Below are 22,151 nucleotides of genomic sequence, written 5' to 3'. Positions count from 1 at the left end.
TATTATAAATAAGATTATATTTTCTTTTTTAAAATTACAATACAATTATTAATCTATTGATATTTACAATCAAAAGTCTGTATAAACAACCTAATAAATAAGCTATGTGATGGCACGATACAACCGTCTTGACTCAAAATACAAAAATGAGAGGAAGAGGTATGAACTTATGCACCACTTGACATAAGATTGGAAAATGAATTAAATAAAAGTAAGTACTTAAATCATTTCTTGCTCTTCTTGTCTTTTGAACCACTACTACGCCAGAAGGAGCCCAAACCAAAGAGATTTGCGGTTCCTTTAGAAATGTAAGGAGGAGGCACATTCAATACAGGACTAATCTTGACGCCACCATTCCCATAAATTTTCTTTTTGTGCTGCAACTGATATGGATGACCTGTAGAAGAAGAACTTGATGATGATGCCTGCAGCTTCTGTGAACCTTGCTTATTCTGAAAATCCTTCAGTGAAGATTTTTTATTAGGCGCTGAACCTGTTGAATTGCTGCGCGACAAAAGTGATAATGAACATATTAAGCTCTTCTTAGCTTCACAGTTTAGACTGCTACTTCTCTTAAAACCCCACAAAGATTTTGACTGGCGAGGCTTCTCTACCAAATCCTTATTAACCTCCGTTATTTGAAGATTCTTCTTTGAATTCTCATTAGAGGGAGGACGGGGAAGAGGAGGCAATGATACAGTTGGTGGAGCTGCGCATTTTTGGACTTGCTTTGAGGTTTCTTGAAATTTAACCGGAAGAATCACACCGTTGGCGAAAAGCTCATCTGCTGAACAAGATTCTAGCTCAGAGGTGCTTGCAATGCTGAATTCAAACTCAGAATTCATGTCCAAGAGCGTGTTGTCTCTTCGAGGGACAACGTCTGCTAGGCCTGGATCATGCGAAAACGAAACTCGCGGCGGACTTGTCTCCGAGCACATCATGATCAAGACTCAAGAATTCAAGAAAGTTGATGTTTAAGGGCTTGAAGCAAATTTCAAGAATGAGATGTGGCTTTAAAGAGCCAAAAAAAAAAAAGGTAAAAGAAATTCAATTTTGATGGGCCAAGAAGAACCAAAAGTGAAAGACTTGGAAAATTGACTAAATTTCTCTGACTAAGGAAGTCAAAAAAGGAGAGTTATTAAGAGATTCATTGGTGAGAATTTCTAAGAAAATTTGGTGATCAGAGATGAAATGTCTTCTTCTCTGTCAATGAAGCAGAGGAAGCTTGTCCGTTTTATCCCTAAAGAAGAGACAGTACAAGAATCTTTGAATCAGAAACTGCAGAGATAAGTAACATAAGCCAAGAAACAAAAGTAGATGAAGAAAAAAATATAGAAGCTGGTAAAGGGTACAGCTATATATTAACAGAAAAATGACATGAGTTTTTGTGGGGATTTTGGGGATTGCAAAGAAGTTTAGGAAACGAGTTTGTGAGATTGAAATGATCAAAAATGGAGGAAAAGAGGAAGAGAAAGAGAAATAGAAAGAGTTTACTTGGGAATATTTCAAGAGCTAACTTCAATGAGAGGCAAAGAAAATCTGCCCACTAAATCTTGCTTTCTATTTTCTTTTTCTTTTCTTCCGTTAAGAAAATGGTAAAGGAAATTTGAGAAATTGAAAAAGTAGTGATGAGCATAATTTGTGGGAGTTGGGGATTAAGACAAAAATATTCCTGGGGATTTGCTAAAAAAAGATGTGAGCACAGTTGTCTGCAGAATTGGTAAAATATATTGGTGAGGGAATTTTGCTTTGGTTTTTAGACAAGTCTAGAAGAGATAAACCTCTCAACAGATAATTGACATTTTCTGGTAACCATCTCAACAACCCGAAAAATCTTTAGCTTCTTTTTGGAACAAAAACTAAGGTTGGGCATCAATTCTCCTAATTCTGGTTTGAACAACTCCTCACTCTAATGTGATTGTAATTGATGAACTTTTTAAGGTGGTTGGTAACTTTTCTATTGAGACTTTCGCATTTTTTGATATAAAAAAATTATGATCTAGGTAAGTCTTCTTTCATCTCATGGCCTCACATGACAACATGTGGGACATTCAATTTTTGCTTTGCATTTATTTTCAAGGCAGGATGAGACTTTTCCTCCGATACATTTTTTATTCGAGTAATGATACAGTTATAAACTCTCGTATAAATTTATCTTGTACAAATTGATGTGACATTAATTCATTGGTTGAATGAAAATATAAAGTAATATTAATAAATCATGTGGGCCAAGAGATATTTAATTCAACTAATTTTATCATGTCACATCAGTTTGTACAAAATAAGTCTGTACAAAAATTTGTGGCTATATCATTACTCTTTTGATTCTCTGTCTCTTCTAAACTTTTTTTTATCCTTTTTTATTTTTTCAAAACTCAACATGATGGTTAGTGACCATTAGGTTAAGGGATATTGCAACATGATTTCACATTAAGGATTATCTAAATGTTACTCCTAAGATTATGTTGAAAACTATTTTTGTACCAAAAATTATAAATACGTATTTTTTAATATATTAAATGGTACATAATTTACTGAGAGTCCATACTAGCTAGCATGAGTCCTATAGGCAGTCTTTTAACTATTGAAGTTCTGGATTGTGAGATGATTATGTTAATTATAGCTTATCATCTTCACAAAGCCACAACTTGCTTCCTCAATTCAGATAGTCATTTTCTTCAAGTGTTTAATTATTTTAATATAGTGCATAATTAATTCTTTAGGCTAATTCTTATGCTTAAGTTGTTCTAAACCCTAAGCATAAGACTAACCAATAAATTAATTCAGCACATAATCAAACTTTTTCATTTGTCAAAATAAGTTTGTAATACTTTATGGTTTTTTTTTATAGTATTTATCCATCGGATATAAAAAGAATTTCTTAAAAATGATGGAGATATCTCTTTGTTTTGTTCCTCCCTTACCTTCATTAAAATGGTAAAAAAAGTTAACTTGATTGTCAACATTAAATATAAAACACAAACAAACAAACAAACAACGAGATGACCTTTATCCAAAATATTAAAGTAATTTTCCGTTATTGGAAATATACCTCAGATAAAAAAATTAGGTAAAAAGTCAAAGTGAAAGTTTAGTTTGATCCAATTATATTAAAATCTAGATGGATTTTCATTTTCTAGATAGATTTCTAAATTGGCTTCATCTGTTATTTTTAGTTTGGAAAAAATTATATAAAAAGACAATGGACATTAGCACATTTTCAAAAATAATAAAAGCCACTTGATAAGCTGAAAATGAACAAGAAGACACCAAATTAATTATAATTTTCTCCATTAATTGTGTTAAAAAACACATTAATCATTGAACTACAATCCTATCATATTCTATTGCATCGTTTGACATAACCCATTCAACTACCTAATGAGTCTATCCATGACATGGTCAAATTCAGATCAAGTGATTGATGTAGAGATGCAATTTGTCGACCTGTAATTTGAGGGCCAAAGTGCAAATTCTATACAGCAGAATAACACAACGAAAGTCCTATATCATCAGTGGAAAAACTCAACACAAGCTCACAATTAGGGTATTAATTACATAGAGATAAACAGAAGATTTATAACCCATAGATTGAGAGCCAAAATCTAAAATTTGTTTAGTAGATTAACATAACGCAAGCTCACAAGTTATAATAGTTAGGATAGTCGTATCTAAGGACCTAATAATTAAATTAGTTATCATAAATGATTTTATTATTTCTTTCCACTTGCGTGATTATGTGCAACAAGAGCCTTGCTTATCTGTGTTATGTGTATGAATTAAATAGAATGTATGAATCCTATAACCTAAAGCCTTGACACAAATTACTAAATGCTAGTAACTGATTTCACATTTCCTAATATTTGAGATCTAATGAAGTATTTAATGTTTAGTAACTTAGTAACTCTTGGTGGCATTGCCTTTAAGTGTTAAGAATTGTATAATTAATTATAAGATGATATTGTGCTCAGTTGACTTCCTGAGTTGACTAATACATTGACAAATTTGTGTTACTTGGCTCTTAATTTGGGGACACGTCATCCACGAACCATGATCATGGAGAAAATTAAAGATAATCAATTGGGTATATACTTGAAATTTTGAACATTTCATCCTCCAATAGCTAACATTTGGCGGTACTCAAGAAAATTCAAACCTGTTGTTTGATGTCTCTCATTGTAAATTTAAAGATTCTTGAACTTTTTTAAGGCCATCTTAATAATTTTATAGAATAACGAACAGCATTTTGCCAGCGCTCAAATTTTCGGTTAACACAAGGAATCCACCCGTTGCTCACAAAGGAGCTACTTGTTGTCTTCAATTGACAGCGGCAGGAACTCAATTCAAATCAACCCAAGTTGTAAAAAATTTATGGTCTCAATTTGTGTCAATTAAAAATAAAAATAAATTTCATATTGTACAAATTATAATTTTTTTTCTAAATTCCATCTTAAAAAAATTACTGTATATTCAAAATATAGATGTTTTATTGGATCAGGCTACAGTGCAACTGTTGTACCGTGCCACAGTTACATCCACCCGTTGGATGCACTTGGATTAATGGGGTCCACTGAGGCTGGATGCAACTATGGCACGGTACCACAGTTGCACCACATATTTCCCATGTTTTATTATATTAAAGGTTTAGAATAGTGTAAAATATTTTTCTAAAATTTTTTGGGGTAATGATTTATTCTTTAGAGTTTGACTAAATCATTTTGTAGTATTTATGGAATTTATATTGAGGAAAAAAGTTAAAGAAAATACAAATATTTAAACACATAAGATTACTTACATGTTCTAAATACTATATTATTATATATACTAGTTTTTCGAAAATATATTTATTTCTTTTATCAATGTCTATACATTAAATTTGATATTAATTATTAATGTAGTACATACTCTTCCCACATGTAGTGGCGAAATCAAAATTTTAATTTGGAAGATTCCAAAATATATTGTAAGTTTGTATTTTAAGAAGATTGGATAAAAATACGTTCAGGATAAACTTGAAAACTTCTTAATTTCTACCTTATTTAAAAAAAAAAAAAAATTTAGGGGTTGCCTTGGCATGAACATAGTTCTGCCACTGCTTATATATTACTTGTATTATGGTTAATTTCAAACCAATAATTTTATAATTACACTTCTATTATATTATAATATACTCATAGTAATAAAATTAATTGGTATTAACATTATGACTGTAGAAAAATTTTACTATATAATATATTTACCTTAGAAACCATCGAAATAATAACACAGTATGCATATGTCTCTTCAACAACATTAATCGTGTTAGATAAAATGAAATTCGTATTGCTCTATACATGAAAACCAATTGCTAGATGTGATAGACTAAATATTATATCGTAACTTTTTTAAGTATACATATCATTACTCATAATATATATAGACAAAAAGAACCAAGTATTTTCTTTGCAAATGTAATTAATTTAGAGTCCGATTTTTGTGCTAATAACATGATAACTAATAATAGGCAAAGAAGAGAAAACACAAACAAAATAACGAATGTAATTAATTCAACCATCACATTTATCTGATTATTATTTGTCATTAATTCAAGTGACAATCAACACACATGTAACAAAGCTCTCCTTAGTTTTATTATGGAAGATACTTAATGAGAGGTGTCGTGGACAATATATAATATAATGCAAGAGAAAATGCATGGTCCACAATTTAGGGAGAAAAAGAGTTGAAGGTCTACAAGTAGACGGATGCGACTGACATCCACAATTATGAGAAATTAATTTGAACTTCTATTTTACGATTTTTGTGTTTGACTCAACGTGTTTGTGGAAGAAACTAGAAGGCCTGTAATAGCTCTTCATAATGAGTGGAGCTATTAGCACCCTTCTAAAACTCTTTTGAAACCCCTCTTCCTCAAATGTATAATTTTAATCTTAATTAAATAAATGTAATGTGGTAGGCCTTTTGACACCCCCACAAAGTTTCTGACCAGCCCCTTTTTAAACTGACATTACTTGTATAGTCTGCCACAAATTAACTAATTTCTTGTTTTGAGCGGAAATTTAACTGAATATTTTTTATACATTATTCTCTTAACAAACCTTTTATGCAACTCCATTTAATAATTTATGTTTATATTTTAATTTTAATTAAAAAATATTTTTTTGAGAAAATCATAAGAGTTTAGAGTTATAAAGATAAAAATAATATAAAAGATTTAATGATAAATTTTAATATTTTAGGATTTGTATGCAATTTAAAAAGAAATTTTATTTGGGCAAAATTTTATAGGAAGATGATTAATTTTAATATATAGAATTTTAGGAAATAAATTTCCTAAACTAAAGGTATTTTAGGAAATAAATTTAAAAGAAGCATTAAAAAGATCTTAGAAGGGTGTTAAAAGCTGCACTTACTCTAATAAACTCTTTAATTAGGATCATTATCTCTATCAATAAAATAGGCTGATGCCCACTGCCTCGAATTTGCATAACTAATTTTCGTGGACCGAACAAGGACTTCACATTAAATTGGTGAAAAGGTTCTGTAAAGAAAGATTTTTTTTTTTTCATATGGTTTTTTTAGGGGAAAAAAAAGGAATATATAAAGCTATTTGTGGAAATAACATAGGAGTTGTTAGAAATAGTGTGATTTATATATATATTTCTAATGGCACGTTATATATATATATATATATATATATAAATGGGGTTTTTTAGAGGCTGTGGATATGATGAGGTGTTTAAAGGGGGACTAATTGTTTCACTCCACACCAAATCCATGAAACAAGCAAAGGCATGCGGCCCACGCAAGGTCTAATTGTTTCATTCCGTTCCTTGAAAATATTTATATGACGAAAGGAAAAACGGCTTTACACTCAGATGTGATAAGGTGCTGGATGAATATTTACACTCAGATTTACTCTCAACAATTGCGAGTGGAAAATATATGAAAAAAAAAAAAGAAATAATCATGTACCCGCTAATACAACACAATATTATCACTAGATTTAAACATAAATGCTCAAATGTAAGACTGACTTTCTTTATTATACTAACAAAATATTATAATAATAAATAAAATATAAGCCCCCAAAAATCTATAAAAAGCACCCCCCACAAGGAATTTCATTAGATAACGTACAAGCTGAGCTCCCAGGCCACCAAAACCTTTACGCACCACCATAGCAGTCAACCTACGACTCCAGCGCATACACACCCACCCAAGACCCAATCTAGATACTAAAGCAACACGATCAAATGTCATTAAAAAAAAAAAAAAATCGACAAGTAACATAAAAATAACAAACAACAGAGGGAAAAAAAAAAAAAAAACGCTAGAATGTTGAATTATTCTATATTTAATTAAGCTTTAGGAACGTTACTCTTAAAATTTTCAAGTTGCTGAATAGAATTGTCAAAGTGTCGTTGATGCAGATCCTTATCTGCAACTATCTTGCCCATCACTCTTGATCTGTCCCTGTAAATCCGTCCTTCATCTTCTGTGATCATAAGCCTGAGAGTCCTAGCCACCTTATCGGCACTAAATGACCCATTTTGTTCATCTCTGGGGGATTTCAAATCCTACCACTTTCTCCTGAAAAACTCTGGCATTCAGACCAAGTCCGATTTACAAGGCAGCATATCAAGTGCACGTCCGGAATTTAGTCCTTCAATAAGTGAACTCTGACCACAATAAGTCAAGAATCCGCCAATTGAATCCTGAGCAAATATCCTTAGTTGAGGTGCCCAACTCGTCCGAACTATCCCTCTTCCCTTGATTCTTTGCCTCGTGGATGCGAACTGCAACATTGGTAGTAAGCGGGACCCACTCGGGCGGAACAGTGAAGTTCTCAGGCTTATATCCTCGGGGATCATCACCATTGATCATGGGCGAAGTTGATGGTCCGCAGAAACGTCCGAAGCATGCATTGTATGTGGAAGGGCAAAAAAAAAAAAAAAAAGAAACTCGATAAAAATAATCCAATCAAGTGGAGATGATATTCACGATGATGCGTCAAGGAACTCAGCCAAAGGATCTCAGAGACCATCAAAGCTTTTTGAGAAAAGGGTATTTCTCCTGAGGAATATCAATATTGGCTTCAGCATTTTCATGGAGATTTTCATCACGAGGCAAGGTGAGCTTCACAAAGTTTACCAAAGGAGCCTGATTTTGAGGAAGTTTTGGAGCCGATCGATGTTTATTTGGGTGGATATCAAGGAAGTTTTATGACCCTTTTGCGCTATGAGCTTGGCTAGCTCCAAGTATGGGATCATATGACCGGGGGCTAGATATGCATATAGCTGGTAAAATTTGACACGATCCGATGACAGGAATACGACACAAGTAAATGGGTATGAGTTGTCTAATTTAACTCGATTATTAAATGGGCCGAGTTCGGATCGACATGATTTTTTTCCGTATCGGGTTATGGTTAAAGTTCTTGACCCATTTACCCGAATAATGACACAGTTATATTTTCTTTTTTAAATTAATTTATAGGTTCTTGTCATTAAAATTTAAATATTGGATATGATTCCCTCTTTTTATTTCTTTTTGGAAGGGTAGATATATACACAATGTTTTATTTGTAAAATTTTATATAGATTTAGAATTTTAATAATGTAAGTGTATAAAATGTTAGTACACATGTATACTTTAAAATATTGATACATAATATTATTTACGTACATATAATTAGAAACTTTAATAGTGTAAATGTGTAATATTTCGGGAGGTGTGTGTATATGTGGGCGTGCATGTGTCTATAACATTTATTAAATATATAATTATTAAACAGGTTATTAGGTAACCCGTTTATTTTCAGTGTCGGGTTTGAATTTCAATATTTTGACATGATTATTAAATAAATCGTATTTGAGTCAATTTAAATTTAACGTGACAAGAAACTGACACGACCCGAACACGATCCAACAACCCGTTTTACCAACTCTAGCCATGGAATCCGTGCTTCATCTTCTGTGATCATAAGCCTGGTATCCCGGTCCATGAGATCCGTGCTAGCTAGCCTAGTCCTCAAATCCAAGGATTAAAAAGCAGAAAAATGTTTGTATAAAGAAATATTAATAATATTTGTATAAAGAAAAATGATAGTCGATTATTAACTGTTGGGTTGCCAAGGATTAAAGCAGCCTTTCGTAAAATTACAATATTGAGACCAAACAAATTTTATTATTATGATGAAGTTATTAATAAAAGTATAGTTATTAAAATTATTATTTTAGCTTAATTATTCTTAGTGGAAGTGATATAAAGAAAAATATTCATTGCGCTAATAATTAATTAATTGAGCATATTAAATTTAAATATATAGATACTAATAAAAGAGATAAACATAATTTCAAAAAATTGAAATACATTTAAGTAATATGCAGATAATTATTGCTATATAAAAACAAATTCCTTAAGATAAGATCTAAAAAAATTATACCTTATTATAATGAAAAGTTTATTCTTATTAATAGATGGCCAAATTGAGGCCATAATTTTTTATGATTACATAGAGATTATTCTTATATAGATTATTACTATAGAGAGATTTTACTGTAGTAGAAACATGGTAACAACAATTATGGCTATCAAATAGCTTTTCTTGATTTCTATTTTTTTCAAAAATAAATAAAAAATAATACCAAACAGGCCTTACTGTCACTTGATGTGTACTTTGCGCATCACACCCATGCGAAACTTAGATAACTCTTATCCGAAAGTTACTAAATAAGCCTTGAGCTTCTAAACTAGTGAACCTAAAATACTTGCGGAAGAGCTAGAAGAATAGATAGCAATTGAGCTAAAGAGAATGTATATTATTTACCAAATTGTGTTTGCAAGAGAGCTTGCTTCAAGTTGCTTAAAAGTTCACTTGCTTGAATGAAAATGCTAAGTACCAACCCCTATTTATAGGGAGACTTGCCTAATTCTAGAATATATTTTGTCTAGAGAGTTCTCATACCTTAGAGAGAGCTTCTATTTTTTACAACATCCTAGAGTGACCTAGAGTATTTTAGATACAAGCTACATTCTACAACACTGTAATAATATCTAAAGATTTTCTAACTATGTAAAAGCAAAGAATGTGCTAGAGATAAAACTTTTTAAAATCAAGCTAGGCTAACACGACTTGGATGAAATTTTTTAAAATCAAGCTAGGCTACCACAACTTGATTTGTCTAGTTAGCCTCTTTGGCTTGCAATTTGGTCGGCCTCTGACATCCTTCCCTACCTAAGCTTGCGGTGGCCTCGTTGTGTTGGCTTAAACCTCTAAATGCGTTCTGCAAATTGCCTAAGGTGTCTTCACATTCCCAACTTGCTTCACTATCGGGAAAGTTTTTCCATGTTACAAAGTACTTGTATGTCGGTATGCTCTTTCACCTAATCATGCGGTTGACAAGGATACACTCTACATTTTTATTGAATGCTATGACAATGGCTGTTGACACACGCTTCAATTCTCCATGGCTTGGGTCACCCACATCTCTATAGTATGGCTTTAGAAGTTTTGTATGGAAGACTGGATGAATCTCGAGCCTTGGTGGTAGTTGAAGTTGATATGTGACATTGTCTACATGTTAGATAATTAGAAAAGCCCATCTTATCTCCTTATTAACTCCTTGTGCACATTTCACAAAGTCTTAAATTATTAGGGTAAGAGCTTGATCAAAATTTAATCCCATTCCTTATATTGTACGTGGCATCTCCTCGCATCTGTTCACTTCTTAATTCCTCTTGCGGTTTACTCAAGATACATTCAGTTTTCCATGTGAGCTTTTTCAAACCATATCACGAAGATGCAGAAGACCCAAACTGTGAAGAATTGAGGTGTGCAACAACAGCCGTTGTCACCGTATTCGACAAGATGTGGAGTTCATCTTTGTCGACTGCTTGATTAAAAGAAAGGGCATACTAGCATACAACAAGTATTTGATGAAAAAAAAACCTCCTTGAGAGTGAATCAAGTTGGAAACGCAAAGATACTCTTTGACAATTCTCAGAATGCATTTAGAGGTTCAAGCATGAGAATGCAACGAGGTTGCCGCATACTTAGATGGGGTAAGATGTCACAAATCACTGAAATTTCAAGCCAAAGAGGCTAATTAGAGAAGCCCAAGTTGTGCTAATTTGGCTTGATTCTAGAAAGTTCCATCTCTTGCACATTCTTTATTTGTATGTAGTTAGGAAATCTCTAGATATTGATAAAGTATTCTACGTACAAACTATATGCTATAAAACTCTAGACTATTCCAGGATGTTAATGGCTGCTCTCTCCAAACTATAAGAACTCTCTACACAAAAAAGATTTCAAAGCTAGACAAACCTTATATAAATAAGACTTGACACTTCCCATTTCATCAAAGCAAGCAACTCAAGAAACTAGCAACCAAGGTCTTAAATCTCTCTTGTATACACACGCTCTTGTGAATAATACACACTCAGTTTGACTCAAATGCTCAATCTTCTCTCCAACTCTTCCGCAAGCATCTTAACTTATTTGACCTAAAAACTCAAGGCTGGCTTAGTAATTTTCGAGAAAGAATTATCTAAATGTCGCATAGGATTGCTACGCAAAATGCTCATGTCGTTACACTAAGCTGCCCAAGTGCCTAAGGAAAAGCTAAAATCGTGTGCAAATCAAAAGCAAAAAAGGAGACAATTTTAATACTTTGTTATTGAGATTTGATGATGATGTTTTTCATATATATTTTACAAAAAGTTCAAATATTTGCGAACATGAAGTATCTTCTAAGTCGCCACTGCCCTCAAGTCCCAATAATGCTGAGGGCACCCATTTAAGCCTCCATGAGGACTCTTACCTCCTTCCATTAAATATATATAATAAGGATAGAGTTTTCTTTATATAATTAGTGAAAGTAAATTTCTAAACTAGTTTTCTTAATATAATTTCTAAACTAGTTTTCTTAATATAATTAGTGAAAGTAAATTTCTAAACTAATCTCAGTAGATTATTATAAATGTATGAATATAGAGTTAACAGTAGACCTCCTATTGTAATATATATAGATTATAACCATTTGAAAGAAAAAAAAATTATCTTCCAAGTCATGGATTAGAGAACAAGGGACCAAAACAACTTTCAAGAACTGCCCTAATGACCATAAAAGATAGCCTGAAATAGCCACCAAAGTGGCAATCTCCATGCAGATTGTATAGTTTGGCTACTTTTTCCTGTATTCCTTTTTCCCCATACTTGATAGTTGATACAACAGACTATGCAACGCTAAAAAAATTCATACTAAAAGAAACTGTAACATTCACACAGGAGGAACAAGAGTCCCTGATCTTAAATCCACGAACCTTAATGAAAGGAACTCTAATTAGGTTAAGTCAAAAACTCTAATTAGGTTAACTTTTGACTCGAATGCTGGTCACAAGAGGATCCAGAGAAACTGTTTGAATATATTCATGATCGGGAATTCTTCTCAATAATAACAAATTTCTGACAAATACAAAGAACCTCGACTGCTGGATGCAGGTAGCCACATGTCATGAACAATTGATTCATAATAATAATGCATATCATATACATTGGCCTAGAAATATCCTTTTCCATTTTCAAATGATTTTTCACGTGTTAAACGGCCAACCCTATTGGTAAAGCATACAAGTGTATAACAATGATTAATCAACAATTGGATCAGAAAAAGAATTACCTATCCACACAGCAAGATTGCAATCACCGGAGATCAATGACATCAAATTTTAGATTGGGATTCATATATACATCTGTACAAGGCTTATAAATGGGCCCACCATCAGGAGGGGGATCGTGTGGATGAAAGCCACGTTGCTGACACTGTCTTATTACTGACATGCCACCTGGGCTTGTCAAACGAAAAATTCCATGCTTTCTGCAAGTCAATAAAATAAAATAAAATAAAGAAGTCACTATATAAATTATCCGGAAAGGACACAAAATAAATTACACAGAAAGGACACAAAATTTGTTCAGACATTCTAACCTTGTAGCATCTTGAGGCGCCATGACAATTGCAACAGATTCCGGCAGCATAATCTGAAAAGACAGAAAACATAGTTATACCTATTTAATATTTATTTACTGGAAAATGGGAACAAAAGTAAAAATGAAGGAAATGTGAATGGTGCAAAAAAGCATAGCCACTCTGAACTTCAGAGTAACCATTTCTTGTAAATAACACTGGACACAGCGTAGTGGTAACACCAATAGACAACTTTTTCTTCACATGAACATTGCGGAGGGTGAAAAAGGAAAGAAAACGCATTCCTACTCCATTTAAGGAAGTCATATTAGAGAAGGAATCAAGGAAAGCAGGAACAAAATGGATGGGAGGCTAAATATTCAAGGTATTGTCTCTTGATTACTGCTATGCTTCTTAACATATAATCGCATTCCTTTTCTTTCCAATTTCTCCTCTTTTCTTCCAACAACTTCTAGCGTCAGGCACTACATTCACCTCCAGAAAAACACCAAACGCCACATAATTATATGAAACTGATGCACGGTTTAACCAGTTTTCCAACCATCAAACAAGATCAATGAACTTCATTTTTAGCAATGGTAACTTTCACCAAATTAGAATAAGGCAGACAAACCTGATATGAGTAGTGGGTGTGAACATCAATCGATGACATGAAGCAAGACTGCGTAGGATGCGTCTGGAAATTGCACCATCGTAGATAATTAATTCATCAGCACAACTTACATAATATATAATCAATCATCTTCAAACATTATAAAGTACACAAATAACTGCAAGTAATTAAACTTGGACAATCACAAAACAAAAGAGACATAAAAACCTTGCAGAACTTATCCCAAATTGAATATACATCCAAGTATGACCTTTCCTTAAACCATGTAGATAATACTAATAAAAATTATCAATATAAATATTGGTTTAGAGCATCAGCATAATAAGCAGTATTAATCATGCATTTCATGATAGGTTGCTATTCCTCAGTGAATTGGCATTAGCTTAACTGATATGTTAAATATTATCTTGATTACAAACCAGTTATTGCAGTTATTGCCAATTGCAATAGAAGTCTTATTGTGATATCTACCTAAGCATTATCAGACCCTAATATCACCACCATTCAATTTATGGCATTTAAAATCTAGAAACCCGTTCAATTTATGGCATTTAAAAGGCTAAATAAATCTACAGAGATCATAACAACTCCCATATACCGGCAAATTCTTATCTACCTTTACTAATACCCAAAACTCGGATTCTTCTTAACCTTGTTATAACTAGGTATTATGGTTTTCCATAATTCACAAAAAAATTGTTGCAGTTTGAAATTATAATCGTAGCATGGTTAAGACACTATGCATTCAAGTTCCACACCTTATCAAAAACAACAAATGCAACCCTGTATCTAGGGAAAATAGGGAGGCCAAGAAAAATAGTTAATCAGAAAGCTGAGTTAAATGTCACACTTCTTTACCAAGTGACAGCTTGGTTACTAGAATCCCAAGATGCTATAAAGCAATGTATGTCGATAACAAAAAATCCAACAAAAGAATAATGAATATGTTTGCAGTAGTTATGAATAAACACCGAAAAGGAATAATGTAAACATTGCAGCAAGTATATTAGTAGATTGCAGGGTGATTCTAAATATGCACAAGCACTGGATTTGCCAAGCAAACCTGAAAAAAAGGGACGGAAATAGTGAATGTATGGATAGAAGGTCCAACACCAAATATTTTCAAGCCTATTTAAACATGGACCAAAAAATAATTTTAGCCACTTTAAACATGGACTAAATCTGCGTAAGACTCCCATCTAATTAAGGCACGATATACATATATGTGGCATGGGCTTAAACTTTCTAATACCATAAAAGCTTAAAATGTAACCTTTTGACCAGTGATCACATCATAAAGTAAAAGCACTCACATGAATCCACCCAAGGGGAAAAAGAGATCGCTTATCTTGCACTTCAAATATTTCTTCTTCGTTTGTAGCCTGACACTGCCCACAAAGCACAGATTTAAAAATCACTAAAAGAACTACATAAGAGATTTATTATAGCTTTGATCAATGCATCAAGACACAAACATACTGAATCTGATGTTGATTCCTGCTTTGGTATAATGAGAGCAGTAATGTAAAATTTTCTGTTTTTCTGCAGGGAGGAAAGATTTGAACCATTAGCATCAGACATCATGAAGATTAATTAGAGTAGTCTTAAATTGTCAGCACTTACAAGTGAACCTGCAAGAATACCACAAGTTTCTAAATTCTTATCAGTATTCGACTTCGCCAACTTCATGAAGTTATCCATCATTGTGGTCGACTGCAGACCAGATAATTGTTAGGATAAATGATCAAAGTGACTCATTGTAACTGATCACATTGTAACAACTAAGATAAATTTCAGAATACAGCAGTAAAATTGTTTATCATCAGAAAAAAATTTCCTAAGACCAGTTATACTTGGCCAAAAGCTGAATCGAAAGAAGACTAAAATATTCATAATTCTAATAGAGAAAAAAAAAGGAGTATAATAAAATCTTACAATGTGCAATTGCAGGGGTTCAGAACGATCAAAAGCATCTGACAATGAATTCCCAACTTGGCATTCTGTTTCAGTAACTTGAGGAGACATGGCAGCAATCAAATCTTGTACTTCAGTAAGTACAGGTGGAGGAGAAGGTTGTCTAATGACGTCTGCAGAATTAGGGGCTTCTGATGTTTCAAAAGAAATCATGGAACAAGGTTCCTCAGTGCGATGTATCTCAATTTCATCATTTGGAGTAGAAATTGATTGCACACTTGATTTCTCCGGTTCAACATTGGAACTGTCTGTTTTTATTTTAATTGAACTTTCTGAAGGCTGCCGTAGGCTGGTTTTCAACAAAGATGACTAAATAACATTAATTGGCAGCCCAAAAAAATTCAAAAAACCAAACGAAGCAAAAAGCAATACAAGTCATTAAGATGGGGCAAAGACTGCTTGTAGTGTCCAGACTTTCAAATGAATCGAGTACCCATCACAATTACATATTGCCTTCAGCTTGTAATCAACGTGACATCAGTAGGATCATTACCAGATGGACAAGTAGGGAACAAAAAATAATTTCCAAATTCAAGTAGGAGCCAAACCTGGGAATTTCAATGGGAGTCAGGTCTATGTTGTTAGGATATTTGACCTACACCCGTAAAAGATAAAAATAGAAAGTCAGCATGATTAGTACATGGAGCACCCAGAAAAAGAGCTGAATACATTCATACCAGTTTATCACTCTTTGGAGGCTGCCAATGACCATAGAGACCATTTGGCCCCAAAAGAGAATGCCTGGACAGGGTTTCCGCATTTGGACGTGGGAAGTTTAGAGACCTACAAGAACCAAGTGAACAAGCTAGGATAATCAAGGATGACACTTAGTCATGGTCAAATGTATTATACCTTGTCAATTAAAAAAAATTCTAGTCCAGAAAAAAAACAAAACCTAAAATCAGAACTAGGTGCATAACTCTATGAAATTCCTCACGCAGAATGAATTCCTAAACAAAATTAAGTTGACACACCAAATATGTGTAGTTCAATAGCAGAGCATCAAACATATGTAAAAATAAGAGGCCAAAGTCTGAACTGTTATATGGAAGACAGAAATCGCTCTCAGTTCATAACTTACATGCACTTCTAATTTTAAATTACCTTCTTAATGGCATCATTTTCGAAAGGCCCCACATTTATTGGAATAATTGATTTCTCATCCCCCCCCCAAAACAAAAATAAAAGAAAAAAAATGAAATGGTGTTTCATTTTCTTATCTAGAAAACTTATGTAGCTATCTGTTTCCGTAAAAAGCTTTCAGAAAAAATGTTCTTAAAACACCTCTATTTCCTATAACAGTTATTATTATTTTTACTAAATAGTAACTGAACTAAGATTAATCTTTTATGGATGTCGTGCAAACCTCAGGAATGGACTAGAATGATTTGGATGGGACTATATGTAGCACAGTACACTAAATTGTACGACAAATGGCGATAAGCTCAGTTTCACCATTAAAGCTAATTAAAATAAAATTACGTGAAAATTTATTAAACCTTTATTTATTTAATTCAAATTTAACTATTAAATCTTTAGGGAAGCTGTTTCTGTATAATTATAAAATTAATAATATAAATAGATATTATTGTATTTGCATAACCAACTAAGTAAATCAATTTCACTAAAAGATAAGAAAATGTTGAATCAAATCAATAATTAATATTAACCAATATCAAATTCAAAATGGTGAATATAAACTTTACTACAGTTTAATTAATTACTTATATTATTAAGACAAACTTATCGTTTATTATTGTAAATAAATATATGATCATATTATAAAAGCAGTAATTAAGTAATCTGGATTTGTAATCATAACATTTAGATTATAACATAAAATTCAGTCCCATGAATGTCAGGTAAGTTTAACCCATGGTCACTCAGGGGATTAGTTATCCATATATGTGAGACCAAATGGTGGACCCGGATCAGTTACTCGGTCTCCTCTACCAAAAAAAGTCCAATCTCAGGTACAAAATGTGGGTGCACATACTACGTAAGAGAAGACAAGGCACAAGGGATTGGACTATTTCTAGAATTACATATGCAATCCAAAGTCCTAAGTGAACTTCAGAACACCAATTAATCCAGATGCATTGGACCATGTGTTTTGGACTAAATAACATCCTCTTAAGTTATACAAAATTAGTAATAAACTTGATAATTTCAAATATTCAAACATATATCATTTCTACAACCAACAGAAAATCAGTGTTCTCATTCTTTGAATGTTCTATGAGAATAGAAAACAAAAATGTTGCCAACTTCTCCTATTTTACTGTTATAGAAAGCAGCTTCAAGTTTTGTTTATATGTCATATCTCACTTGAACTCTCCAACCTAGTCATGATCTTAATGGTTGGGACTGATATCAGCAGCATAAGGCCTCGCATAACTATTTTGCAGGCTACTTATATAGCTCCATCACACCTGTGATTCTAGTGACAGCTCAAAAAGGTCACATCACAGATTCACTATAAGCTCTCCTAGATCAGCTTAGCAGATCACCTTAAGATGCTAATAATATAAGAATGATCTGGTTCCTGACATGTGGAAAGTGGAATAGGCTTGTGCATGAATAATCAATAACATTTTCTTGAAATTCACAATGTTATGCCGAGATGGTGTTAAACTAAACATATACATCATAACCTGCTTTTTTCCCTTAAACATATTAATTCATATAGTATAGATTCTTCATTCTTCTTACATAGCTTTACAAGAAAGGAAACTGAGGAAACAAATATAAATTTCATAATATGTCATCATCGGTCACTGATCCCAGGTCACAATTTAAAAAAGGTAGTGGCAAATTTTGAAATTCTTTCCATTCCTTACCAACAAATGATGTTCAAGCAATCACTCATTTTGCCACCGTGTTGCCAGTCTATCAGCAATTGGCATTTTTCTAATGATATGCTCATAGCTAAAATATTCAGGAAAAATACTAAATATTTTCAATATTCAACTTTAGATTGTAGCAAAATGAAAGCAACTGGCTATAATAAAGTCTAGAGAGCAAGTACTCCACACGGTACCTGAAAAACCTTTAAGAAAACACTTACATTCTTCGGAACTGTTCATCCACTGGTCTGGTATAGGCAAGCTGTTGAGGGATTGAACCTTGATAGGCTAATTCTCGAGATGGGAGTCTGAGTGCCTGTCAATGTAGCACAGCATATAAGTGAAATGTTTTATCTCAACATCAAGTAAAATTGGAGTAAAAAGTACGTATAAAGAAATTAAGGATGAACCGAGCTATAAAAGGCTACAATAACTGCAATTGCATTGACTCAATAAAAATGGTCACCCACTGTTTTCGAGAACAAACTAAGAAAGATATAATAATTGGAGAAAAATAAGAGAAAAAATGGAAACTAGCAGGCCCCAGGGATAGACAAAAAGAAAAATGAAAATTGGGGAGGGAAATAACCAGTAGAAAACATATCCATAAACCCCAAAGAGTATCCATCACAGGTACCAGCAAACAATGTATACAGAACTTAACCACAAACCCCTTCCAAGCTGAGATGTTTCGAGAAAAATAAACGGTCTTGAGAGTCATTACCAAAGGTAGTTTCTTATCCCAATATATGTTTATTTCATTAATTGTAACAACACCAAAAATGACCGAAACGATACAATTCCCAAAAGATTTTAGCTTTCTTCCCTTCCCAAAAGGAAAAATTATAGCTATGAAACAAAATGTCACCAAGTATTCAATAACACAACTAATCATTCAAAACCAAGCAGATTGAAAGAAACAAAAACCTCCCGCTATATGATGAGCATCATCAGACCTTTGTTACATCATAGTTAGTCAAAGTCTGCTTTTTGACAGAGGGCCACTCCAATGTACTATTTTGAGAAGCATGGCTCCAACCGGTCACTTGATTAGTTTTCTTTCTGTTCAATTCATTGATTTTCTGTTGTACAGCTGGCTGCAACTCCTCTAACTCACTCAACGCATTCAATAATTTCTACAAGAAAAATGAAATTGACACTTAAACCTTAAAACATTTACTGAATATCTTTTGAAACAATGCATAAACACAAGTACAATACCTTTTTCAAATAGAGTTTTTGGCTCTTGAACGATGCTAGATAATCTCGATGGCATGGAATTGTCTCTGTGACCAAACTGAAGCAAATGAAACCAAGTAATTTACGTAAGATTTTGGATGTTGTTGAAGAAAAATAAATTAATACCACCATTGTCAATTCTAAAAGCATTGGAGACTGCATACAAGATTGACTTTCTATTGTACATAAAAAGTTGAAACATGAATCGATCTTAACAACTTTCTTTCATACCTTGAAAACCTTAGGAGCATCACATAGAGATCTATAATATTCTTTTCTTCACGGAAGATGTCAGCCTACAATATCAATACCATATTACGAGCCAAAATGTCAGTTAACACAGTAGAATAAATGAGAAAATACAAAAATATTACTTATTAATCATTCAAAAGTATAAGACTACATCACACGAGCACCAGAACATACAATCAGTAAAAGAGATGCATTATTGCATATTTAATACACTCAAGAAAAGTGAAAGCATAAATAGTTTTTGCTTCATCATATATCAATCAATACACAAACAAAAACTGCTCTTTTTTATCCACATACTCGACTCATTAGCAAAAGTTTTTTTTTTTGTAACACAAAAATTTCTCTTTCCTGTCAACAAATTAACAAGAGAAACAACTGTGAAATAAATTTCTTTTGCTTATTACTTCCTCAATAAATTTTCATGAACTAAGGCAAAATGATCACTTGAATTAAACTCGAATTACAACCAAAGCAATCTAAAATTATGTAACTCGATATAATCAGCGAAAATTTTACAGTAAATTAAGGGTGGCAAGACCTGCTTGAGAATATTATCAGCGATCCGATAGTAGTATCGGAGGGCGATACGGTTGTCGACGTCGAGTCGCTGAGCACTGGCAGCGATGTTAATTCCCTCAGAAGAGGACCTCATGATTTTTACTTCGGTTTCTCTCCTTTTCTTTCGTATTTTCTGGTCATCCAAACAGCATTTCTGGCGGATCGGATGGTGTTCGGTTCGCTCAGGGAAGAGATGACGATGATTATCAGAGTCGAGGTCTTGGAGAGGAGTAGTCGATTACGGCTGAGGGCATGATACCTACAAAGAAGCTATTTTGGCGACAAACGGAGGGCAATTATGGTAATGTAAGAATTTTGTTTGGCTGCGATGCACTTTCTTCATGTTGCTGCTGTTGTTATGTGTTTGTTCGTCCAGTGGGGCCATGGCGCCTTTTTTTAATTTAGTTTATTTACATATGTTTTTGAAACTTCTTTTGTTGTTTATTATTTATTTATTTATTTTTTTGAGATGGAAAATTAAATTTCTTTTTTGCCAAATACAACTTGCAAATTAAAAGATTGCGGCTGAATTTATTTATTTAAAACAAAAAAATTCACTCGAAAAAGTTTTTGTTATTTTTATTTATTCATCAGATTATACAATCTAAAGTTCGTATAAAATTTATTTTATAATTAAAAAATGCCTAATATAAATATATTTTATTTTTCAGAAACTCCTGTATGCACTTCAAAATTTTTCTTTTATGATTATCATTAGTAGTCCTTATTGAAAATATCACTTGAGCTCCTTACCACAAGTTCAACGAAAGAGTCTTTAACCTTCGGATTAGATGAAAATTATAGTCTTAATTGAGTCCAATCTTTTTTATTTTTATTTTATTAAATCTTTTCTATTAAAAATAGTAATACTAATTCTTTTTTGTCACATCAAATTTTGACTAATTGTGTGTCCTTGAGTATCAAAGCATACATTGGAACTGGGCTATAAAATGCTCCTCCATCTATGATAAAAACATCATTTTCAAATAGGTGTAGCTTTTAACACCCCTATAAAATATTTATAACACCCTTTTTAAATTTTAATTTCTAAAATACTCCAATTTAATTTATGAAATACAAACTCATATATAATAGAACCTGAATAAATTAATAACTTTGAAACCATGGAAAATCTATTAATTTACTAAATATTAATATATCAATAAATTAATAATTTATAAAAATAATATCACATTCATAATAAGAATTTTCATGAAATATAAAGGTAGTATAATTAGAGAATTTAATGAGTCTGTCAAACTGTATAACATAATTCTGATTTGATCTTATTGAGTGAATTAGTCATTTGACAATTGCTTGCCGAGATTGCATGACTAGATCACATTACATGGTAACTCATCATAATATAATTTTTAAAAGGCAATTTATTAAGTTAATATCTCTCTCATTTCTCATAACATAACACATAGAATCCAACAATGGCTTCTTATCTAAAAAATGTAAAGAGAATAACAATAGTTAACTAAATACATAAAGTGTTGTGCCAATACAACAAAGAAATAATAGATATACCATATATATTTAGTTACAAATTAGTTCGCTATTAATGTTTGAATTAGTTGAGTCCTAGAGAAAAATAAAATTTTTTAAGAATTTATTACCGAATAAATTTATCGAATTATTAATTTATTACTTTGGCCCCAAGTTGGG

General features: G+C 32.5%; 2 protein-coding genes across 2 annotated transcripts; both read right to left on the bottom strand.

Annotated features, from left to right (window-relative positions):
• On the bottom strand, positions 1-1,919 carry LOC102610504 (hypothetical protein). Its single transcript, XM_006485751.4, has one exon. The coding sequence runs from the start codon at positions 939-941 to the stop codon at positions 225-227; it is 717 nt and encodes a 238-aa protein (XP_006485814.1). The 5' UTR covers positions 942-1,919; the 3' UTR covers positions 1-224.
• A 10,642-nt stretch (positions 1,920-12,561) lies between these two features.
• Positions 12,562-20,819, bottom strand: LOC102610196 (AMSH-like ubiquitin thioesterase 1). Its single transcript, XM_006485750.4, has 14 exons — positions 20,461-20,819; positions 19,899-19,963; positions 19,650-19,725; positions 19,385-19,564; positions 18,650-18,744; positions 16,260-16,365; positions 16,131-16,177; positions 15,544-15,871; positions 15,232-15,321; positions 15,088-15,150; positions 14,922-14,996; positions 13,609-13,671; positions 12,996-13,048; positions 12,562-12,884 (listed from the first exon to the last, which is right to left on the bottom strand). Exons 1-14 carry the CDS (start codon positions 20,572-20,574, stop codon positions 12,710-12,712), a joined length of 1,530 nt encoding a protein of 509 aa, XP_006485813.2. The 5' UTR covers positions 20,575-20,819; the 3' UTR covers positions 12,562-12,709.
• Between the last annotated feature and the right edge of the window lie 1,332 nt (positions 20,820-22,151).

Source organism: Citrus sinensis, chromosome 3 (genome assembly GCF_022201045.2).
Source record: "Citrus sinensis cultivar Valencia sweet orange chromosome 3, DVS_A1.0, whole genome shotgun sequence".
NCBI lineage: Eukaryota > Viridiplantae > Streptophyta > Magnoliopsida > Sapindales > Rutaceae > Citrus > Citrus sinensis.
The sequence above is the reverse complement of the archived record's forward strand: the minus strand, read 5'-3'. Positions and strand labels throughout refer to the sequence as shown.